The sequence below is a fragment of the Zootoca vivipara genome, chromosome Z (genome assembly GCF_963506605.1).
Source record: "Zootoca vivipara chromosome Z, rZooViv1.1, whole genome shotgun sequence".
Lineage (NCBI taxonomy): Eukaryota > Metazoa > Chordata > Lepidosauria > Squamata > Lacertidae > Zootoca > Zootoca vivipara.
Genome location: NC_083294.1, coordinates 29,810,503 through 29,820,054, shown reverse-complemented (window position 1 = coordinate 29,820,054; position 9,552 = coordinate 29,810,503). Strand labels below are relative to the sequence as shown.

Here is a 9,552-nt window from a genome sequence, read left to right as displayed (position 1 = left end):
TCAAGCAATTTAAGTTCCCTCTAATACATTAAAGAATGGCTTAAAAACAAACAAAAACCTCAAACTGTGCCGAAACTGACAATTATTCTAGCACTGCACCGCTCACACCAATATATCTTAAACAATAAGCAAGAGTTCTACTTCAAACCACTGTGGGAGTCAGGGAATTAACCTCAGCCAGCACACATTTTACCAGCTTCTCTGCAATAATATCATTTGTCAAAAGCCTTACTGAAATAAATATACAAAATACATTGCAGGGGGTTGGACTAAATGAGCCTTAGGGTCCCTTCCAACTCTACAATTCTATGATTCTATGTCCACAGCATTCCCCTGATCCATGAAGCTAGTAGCTCATTCTTTTTGGGTGAAGACAGAGGCAAAGTAGGGGTTCGACAATTCATTGTGTCCTCTCTTAAAAAGAGGGCACGTGTTGCGGTGTGACCTGGCAACCAAACCCTCTGTTGTGGTTGGGTACGATTGGATAGCAACAACACCCTATTGGTAGGTCCCTTGATGCTGGGTTAATCAGGCCAACGGGACGCTAGCCAAACCGATCAAGGGACCTATATATGCCCATGCACGTGACCCAGAGTTTCCTCTTTTGGCCAGTGCATCAGAACACCTGCCCACCTCTCCCTACTTTTAGGGCTTGTGTGCTTGACCTTGCTATGCCGTTGTGTGTCGTCTGTTGTTGGGACAGGGGCATGGCAGGAATTCCCCCCACTTGGCTGATTGGCTGGTTTTGCCTGCTGCTTGGGTTTTGCCTGCTGCATAGCAAATCATCACAACTTGTAAGGTTGCGGATAGGCTCTGGTTCAGGTGATAGGGATGGGAGAACGCTCTCGCCATCCCTATGTGAAGGGTATTCCGTTAAGGGAATCCAGGGACTCAATGGTTTGGTCAACCCTGAGAGGGGTGCCTGAGTCCAGGGGGACATCTGGGGGGGTGGACATAGCATGTCCTTGGGTTTTCGCCATTCCAGGTGTTCACCCTAGGCTGACCTATGCTGGTGCCCTGGGTCAGTGCTACCTGCAATGGTGCAGGGAGCTAGTCGAACCAGAGCCTATGCAACCACTCACTTTTCTGTAATCAATAAAGTTATGGCCTAAATTCTGCCAAAAACCAAATCAAAATTTGAGTCTTGTCTGAATTTATTTATAAGGGGAGGTTTAAAGGTCTAAACATGCAATGCCTTCTCTCTGTCATTGAATAACATTGAATAGCTCATTCTGTGTTTTGGCTCACCTGAAGAAGAAGAAAAGAGTTTGGATTTGATATCCCGCTTTATCACTACCCGAAGGAATCTCAAAGTGGCTAACATTCTCCTTTCCCTTCCTCCCCCACAACGAACACTCTGTGGGGTGAGTGGGGCTGAGAGACTTCAAAGAAGTGTGACTAGCCCAAGGTCACCCAGCAGCTGCATGTGGAGGAGTGAGGACGCGAACCCGGTTCACCAGATTACGAGTCTACTGCTCTTAACCACTACACCACACTGGCTCTCTGAACCTTTCCCCTGCAACTGTTGGCTGCTTGTGTATACTTTTCTTTCATGATTTCTCCTTTCTTCCATCCATACGAGCCAATATTTGAGGGGCCTGAGCCCCCGCAAAGTTAATGGGCATTCCCATTCAAATGGTGTGTGAGCATTGTGTCATGTGATTGATTATGCAAGGTGGGACTTACCTGGCCCAACAATATTTTATTCAAGTTGTCACCCCAGCTTCCATCTCTTACATTTCAGCTCATCTGTGAGCTACTTATGCAGCCACGCTGGTTTCTTTTCTTTTCTTTTCTTTTAAAAAATATATTTCAAAAGTTCATTAAAACAATACAAAGCATCTTCAAATCAGTCCAGGTGCATTCGTACATTCTTATACACTTTTTACAAGTTCTATTACTTAACTTCGGAAAATCAAAAATCAGAATTGCGAAGCATCAAAAAGAAGAAAGGAGGTAAAAGAAAAAGAAGATGAAAAAGAAAAAAGAGGAAAAAGGTGTAAAGAAGGCAAAAGCGAGAAGAAGTAAAGAAAAAGAAAAGAAAAAAGAAAGAGAAGAAAGAAATTCAAGTAAAAATAGATTGAGGTCCATACAGAAAAAGTTCATCTCAAAACATAAAGCTTCCATCACTTTCAGCACAGCAATTCATAATACATCTTGTCCTCCTGTCAAATAATAATTTAATATGAATCTAACCTTTAAATCTATCTGACAGTCATGGTCTTCATACACTTCTCATCCTTGCAAGGTTATTCTAGGCATGGCCATGTTTTAGTCCCCTTATCTGTTTTCTTTAAATAGTTGTTTCAGCATTCCCATTGTTTTTTAATCCTGTCTTTTGGTTTTTGTCGTATTATGTCTGTAAGTTCCGCCAGTTCCAGGTATTCGCATAATTTATTTATCCATTCTCCTTTTGTTGGTACAAGGGTTCCTTTCCAATTTTTAGCAATTAACATTCTAGCGGCTGTCGTCGCATATAAAAATATATTGGTTCTATCGTGCGGTATATCACTACTTAGGATGCCCAGTAGATAGGATTCTGCTTTTTAAGAAAAAGATGTTTTCATTAGTTTTTTTATTTCTGTATGAATCATCTCCCAGAACTTTTGCACCTCAGGGCATGCCCACCACATATGAAACAAAGATCCAACCGCACCTTGGCACCGCCAGCATTTGTTGTTCATGTTTTTATTCATTTTCGCTAGCCTATCCGGTCCCAAATACCATCTGTGCTGGAGTTCCATGAAGTTCTCTCTTAAGGATTAGCAGGCTGTAAACTTTATACTATTCATCCAAAATTTCTTCCAATCCTCTTAATTCTATTTCATATCCTATATCCTGTTCCCACTTACACATATTTTTATTTTTCATTTCATGTTTTGTTTCTGATTCTTCTAGGAGCCTATACATTTTCGAAAGTAATTTTTCATTATTATTCAATTTTTTTCCCCAAATCATGATGTTTTATTTTCGAACCCCCTTGTTTTTTTATCTTTCTCAAATGTTGCCTTAATTTGAAAATATTCCAACCAAGATACGCCTTTATCTTTTAATTCCTCATAGTTTTTCAATATAATATTTCCATTTACATTTTCCGTAATCTCTCTATACGTTGGCCAATTTTATTTTTTATGACAATTTAGTGTCGCATTCGCTTCCAGCGGTGACAGCCACCAGGGAGTTCCCCTTATTATTCTTTCTCTTGTTCTCTCCCAAACCTCTAGTAATGCTCTCCTGATCGTATGATTTTTAAACCCCTTATGAATTTTGCTCTTATCGTACATCAAATAACCATGCCAACCATAGATTTTGTTATGTCCTTCCAATTCCAAAATGTTAGATGCTTTTAGGATACACCACTCTCTCAACCAAGTCCAACAAGCCGCTTCAAAATACCTTTTCAGGTCCAGTAATGCAAAACCTCCATTTTCTTTTGGGCTAGTTAATGTCTCCATTTTCATCCTTGCCTTCCTGCCCTGCCATATAAAATCTGCCATGTCTTTCTGTCAATCCTTTAAATATTTGACTCCAATTATTATAGGTATGTTTTGGAACAGGAATAAAATCTTTGGAAGGGCTATCATTTTTATCATGGAGACTTTCCCCCAAATGGAGAGTTTCATATGCTTCCATTTCTTGAAATTATTTTTAATTTCTCTCCATTTCTTTACATAGTTGTCTTCAAAAAGATTTGTATTCTTATTCGTAATCCATATCCCTAGATAATTTACTTTACTTTCTATTTTGATTTTCGTAAGTTTTGCCAATTCTTCCTTTTCTTTTTCTGTCATATTTTTAGTTAGTATTTTAGATTTGTCTTTGTTTAATTTAAATCCGGACACCTCCCCAAATTTTTTCATATCTTCCATAGCTTTTAGTATACCTTTTTCTGGCGTTTCTGTCATTATTACTAAGTCATCGGTGAAGGCTCTGACTTTATAGCAGTATTTCCCCATTTTTATTCCCTTGATTTCTTTGTCCTCTTTCAACATTCTTAATAGAGTTTCCAATGTCATAATACACACACACACACACACCCCATTTTATTAAAATAATTTATTATAGAAAATAAAGCAATGAAAGAACAAAGAAGGAGAAAAAAGTGCAAAAATACATGGGATTTCACTCAGTAGTTCCTTAAGCTTTTTGAAATCAGCCTTCTTAATTGCCTGCTTATAATGAAACCCAAGAGGACAGGATCACTTCCTCCCAAGCTCCCCAATACTTTCACTTGGTCAACCAATTCCTCCCTGTTGGTGAGGATCCCTTGTTGCTTCTTCCACCTTCTGGGAAATGAAATTGTCAGTGAAGCAATTGGGCTGGAGCTCACCATGAACTCCCTTGTTCTCTGAGAATGGCAATGGCGCCTGTTATGTATTGGTTTAATTTGTGTACATGAGTTCTTCTGCTAGTCCTGTAACTACTTTTCCCGCTCCAGGGCGATTCAAATGGGTGCGGTGACAGTTGCTATTGGTTAACTTGTTAGCACAATTTGGATCCTCTGATCGGGTCCCACCAAAATCTAAATGTATCCTTTCCCCAACCCCTGCTCCTGAGAGTATAAAAGGAGCTCACCCTTTCCCTCCAGTTAGTCAAGATTCCTACTGCAATAAAGAAGATTGTTCTTGTTATACTTGACTCCTAGCAGTTCCTTGCTAGTATGCTGACTCACTACCCTGAGCTGATTTCACGAAGAGCTGAAATCGCACTCACGACATAACAGCGCCCATCTGAGAGGTGCCAGAGCTGAATTCCAGAGAGCTCCAGCTGGAGGAAAAAAAGCCGCCAGTTTCTATATTCCAGTCTTAAGTCTCATCTTACCAGGATTCAGTAATGACTATTAGGTCATATTTGCCATCCTGTATTAAGAGCTCAAGTTCCTCTTCCTTGTTTCTTGTACTCTGTGTATTAGTGAAGAGACAGCTAAAATGAACAACTCATGTTAAGGTGGTTGCTAAGAGGTTGCTTTATTAAAATTACATTCTGTTTTCATTGTATGATTTCAAAAGGTCAAATGTGCTACCCTTTAAATAGGTCAGTTACAATTTTTACCAAGGAAAGACTGGACTACAACCAACGCACATCTACCCCATAGACTCCACTCCCCCCGTCCCCAAACCCCACATCAGATAGTAAGAATTCTGGGCTGTTTTTGAGGTCTCCCAATGGGTAGGTTGGGGTTTTGTTTTGTTTTGTTTTGTTTTTGCTCTTTGTAAAAATTGAGGTTTCTCCAAGCCTCTTGTATATGTTTGTGGCTACGTAAGCAATGAAACTTACAACTTTTAACACTGAAAACAGAAGGAATGCTGATGATTGCATGCTCAGATGCATATGTATCTCACCGCAAGACACACTTGCTGTATACAAAGCGCACAAGGAAAACACCATCACCTCTCATCCTAAGCCCATGTCCACTCCCTACCCCCTCTCATAGCTGTCAAATTTGGGATTTGAAAATAAGGGATCAGCTGCAGCCTCACCTGTCCCGGGGACAATCTACGGTATATCTAACAATCCAGGATAGCAGTGGGAAACGGCGCTGGAATAAGGGAATTTCCAGCAAAAAAGGGAGGGTTGACAGCTATGCTCCATCAAATTGCTTCTGTTTCCCTTTGAAAGCAAGCAGGCAGGCAAGCACGATCTTTCACTTCTGCTCTTTCTGCAGCAGGCTCAGACACTGTTAGATGTGGGCTGATTTTTGTAGATATGCTTTATATATATATATTTAAAAACCCTCCCACATACCAAACCACATCCATCTCTTTGCTGACAGTACACCATCTTGACATTAGAGGTGAAAGCGGCAGAGAAACTACATGAAATTCTGTCACGAGCTCGTTGGACTTTTTAAAAGGGCTGGGACGTGTGAAAGAAGCCAGAGCTGCAAAGGTAGGCAAAAGTTGTTGGTTTGTTTTTAAGCCTAGAATGGTTAGCTTAAGCTATAAACTGGTATGGTATTTGATAACCTCTTTATGCGGAGGTTATGTAAATCGCTTCATATTACTTGGAGCTTTATGATTTCAATATGTCTGATTTCTGAAACTCTTGGGTATTTTTTTCGCTTCTGTCCTGGATAGTGTTATTTTCTTGTTTCTTGTTTTGTCTTTGTGGATTTTTGTTTTTGTAAATAAAAAACAAATATTTTTGTTTCTCAGATTGTAAATAAAACGACAGGCCCGGCTCTAGGGGTAGCCTCACTGGCGCGGGGCACCAGGGCGTCGGGCTGGCAGGAGGGCGCTACGCCCGACCACCAGGGCAGGGGCGCCGGAGCGATATCCGCATCACGGTGCGCGACCGGCTTGAGTCGGCCCTGTAAAATGAAAAGGGAGAGATGGTATAGAGGTGTGTGTCTGTGTAGATTTTGCTTACAAACGTTAATAGTTAAGATACCCAGAGATGCTGGTATTTAAAGGAAATTGCAAAACCTTATAAGATAAAAATGTGCTTCGTCGCCGCATGTTTTGCTTCTGCAACCACAGTACCATATGAACACATGAAGGTGCCTTATATGAAGTCATACAATTTTTTGATCTACCTGTAGCTCAGTATTGTCCAAAGTAACCAGTAGTGGCTCTTCATGGTTTGAAGCAGGGGTCCCTTCCAGCCTTACCTGGAGAAGCAGGGCATTGAACTAGGGGCCTTCTGCATGCAAAGCAGATGCTGTACCACTGAGCTATTGCCCACTCCCATATATTGGCAGAGATATACAAATATAGAGCCAATTCTTGGTTTGCTTGTCAGTTTGGATGTTTCTGCTGGCAAATCTCTATCCACAGACATTAGACACTCTGAAACAGTAGATTCATCATCAGGGCCGGATTTAGGGTTGATGAAGTCCTAAGCTACTGATGGTAATGGGGCCCTTTATATGTCCAGCTGTCCTTTGTCAACAACAAATTGTTGCTGTTTTTTGTTGTTGAATATATGGTATATGGTAATTTATGGACCTAACAGGTATCTAAATCCATTTGCACATAACAAAATATGCATTTTATCAAAGTAATTGTTGAAGTGAAATACAATTAAGAAGAAGTGATATTTTAGGGAGCAGGCTAGCAGGTGGAGCCCATTACTTACATCATGGGAGACTACACAACATAAAACACTGTTGCCATCTGAATATTTTTTAAATTTGTTCTTTATCTTACATTTTGGAAATGTACATCCAGTTTTTTTTCTTTAATTTTTTTGGGGGCCCCCAAGTGAGTGGGGCTCTAAGCTATAGCTTGTTTAGCTTATACGTAAATCCGGCACTGTTCATCATTAAATAATGTGATTAAATAGTCATGGGTCTGAGAAAGTGGTGCCACGTGGAGAGCCAGAGGGGCAGTGGACCCCGGGTGCATTGGGTGTGTGCATCTTGCTCCTTGCCACCCTGCGTCCTCCTCCACATAGCGCTGCAGCATCGTAAAATGGTGCAGGGCTGGCAGGGCAGTGTGAGTGTTCCCTTCGTGCCTGCTAAGGGCTGCTGGTGGACAGGGGTGCAGCGTGGCCCCACTTGGCCCAGGTGATTGGCATGTTGGAGGGGTGAGGGCTTGACACAGGCTCCGTTCACCCTCTGCACGCTGTCCCCAGGGCATGCTGTACCGTTGGTCAAAGAGGTTCCTTTTTGTGTGTGGTTTGCCACTTTCCCCAGGAAGACCTGCTGTTTACTGTTGAATTGGAACAAATGTCCATTGGGTTTTCTGTGGATTGATGTTCTGACTCAGCAGTAAAACTGAGTTTTCCTGGGGAAAGCAATGGGACAAAGAAAACCCCTCTTGGACGCATGACTAGAAATCATGGGACAAAATAAGTGCAGATGAGCCACTACGGTACTTAGGCACAGATGAATACATTCTGTGCAACTTTGGTTCTGGTGTGTTAAAACATAGCACTTAAAACATTTAATTGTAAATTTTAGATTTTCTTTAACTTCTTATTCTTAAACAAAACACACACTGAGGTTTTGTCAAATTTAATTGATTAGCTAAAAGTCAGGTGGACTAAAAATGATTTAAAATAACATGACTGCGCTGTCAGGTTTCTTTTTAAAAAATGGCATCTGGTACAGCAATCAGATATGCAATTTCCACCTATGAGATCCATTTTGTTGAGTCAAGCTATCATGGCTCAACAAGCTACCACAATGCCTTTCATCACATAATAGTCAGATATGAATCAGCAACATGCCTGATTAGTTCACCAGAGATGTTTGCAGCTAGAGCAAAGATGGACCAAGTTGTTTGTGGAATCAGCTAATCATCTGCACCTTGGTTCCCACCCCTCTTTTCTTTTGCAGAACTATGAATTTCCTTTCCCCTAATTACCATCTCCCAAGGAATTACTCTAATGGATCATCTTGTGGAATCCAAGATGGCTTTCTTGCAGGGACTCTGCCTGTGATGTACTCCATCATCTCCACAATTGGTTTCTTCAGCAACATGCTGGCCCTCTGGGTGTTCCAGTTTGGCACGCAGAAGGCAAACTCCATCACGGTGTACATGAAGAACCTTGCCATCTCAGACCTCTTGCTTGCCCTCTGCCTGCCCTTCCGGGCTGCTTATCAAAATGAGAGTGGCCCTCCCATCCTGTGCAAAGTGGTTGGAACAGTCTTCTACATCACCATGTACATCAGCATCCTGCTCCTCAGCCTGATATGCCTGGACCGCTACCTGAAGATCATCTGGCCCCTCCAGCAGTTCCGGATCCACAAAGTACCTCACAGCACTTCTGCCTCCAGAGTGGTGTGGCTGCTTTGCATTGCCACAATGCTGCCATACTTTTTCAACAAGGGCAACAGCAACGACCCCTGCAGCCACAAATGCTTCCACTTCAAGAAGAGAGGGGCTCTGGCAGCAGTGCTCAACATGACAGCAGTGTTTCTTTTCTTCTTCCTGTTGCTGTTTTTCCTTTACTCTTACAGCAAAATCTCTCTTAAGCTCCACACAGCATCCTTGAGGAAAAGTAAGCGGGTTAGCAGCAGAGCCACTCTGAAGATCTCTGTGGTCCTGCTCGTCTTCACAATATGCTTTGCCCCCTACCATGTGGTCAGAGTGCCCTACATATTTGCCCAGGTAGGGGTCTTCTCTGCTGCAGAGAGTGTTCAGGCCCTCCACCTTGCCAATGAAGTTGTCCTTTGCATCTCAGCCCTCAACTGCTGCTTCGACCCTGTTGTTTTCTTTTTTCTGTCCAGCAATTTCAAGAGGGCTCTGCTGGCAGCCACCCGTGGGAAACTGAAAGGAGCTCTTCAGAAGAACCCAGACATCTCAGGCAACAGAAAATCCATCACAGACGCCAGAATGCAGGAGAGCTGAGGTACAGGATGAGCAACTGGTTGTTGGGCAGTATGGAAGATATGCAGCAAACATGTACCACATTTCAAGGAAGCCAGACGCTAGGCTAGGGAATGGGTGTATATGCACAATCCAAACAGGGGTGCAGAACCTCTTCTATGTGGCTGGAATGCATCCCATTGTTCAAAGGTAGAAGTCGCATCCATTGCTCCTTCTGCTTTTGCCTATAACCCCAGCCATCTCTGGTTTGTAGTTCCATGAGAGAATGCAACCCTCA

General features: G+C 42.2%; 1 protein-coding gene across 1 annotated transcript; it reads left to right on the top strand.

The window, feature by feature from the left end:
- The first annotated feature begins 5,725 nt into the window (after positions 1-5,725).
- Positions 5,726-9,338, top strand: LOC118078978 (probable G-protein coupled receptor 34). Its single transcript, XM_035102984.2, has 2 exons — positions 5,726-5,889; positions 8,282-9,338. Exon 2 carries the CDS (start codon positions 8,286-8,288, stop codon positions 9,294-9,296), a length of 1,011 nt encoding a protein of 336 aa, XP_034958875.1. The 5' UTR covers positions 5,726-5,889; positions 8,282-8,285; the 3' UTR covers positions 9,297-9,338.
- Positions 9,339-9,552: the final 214 nt, after the last annotated feature.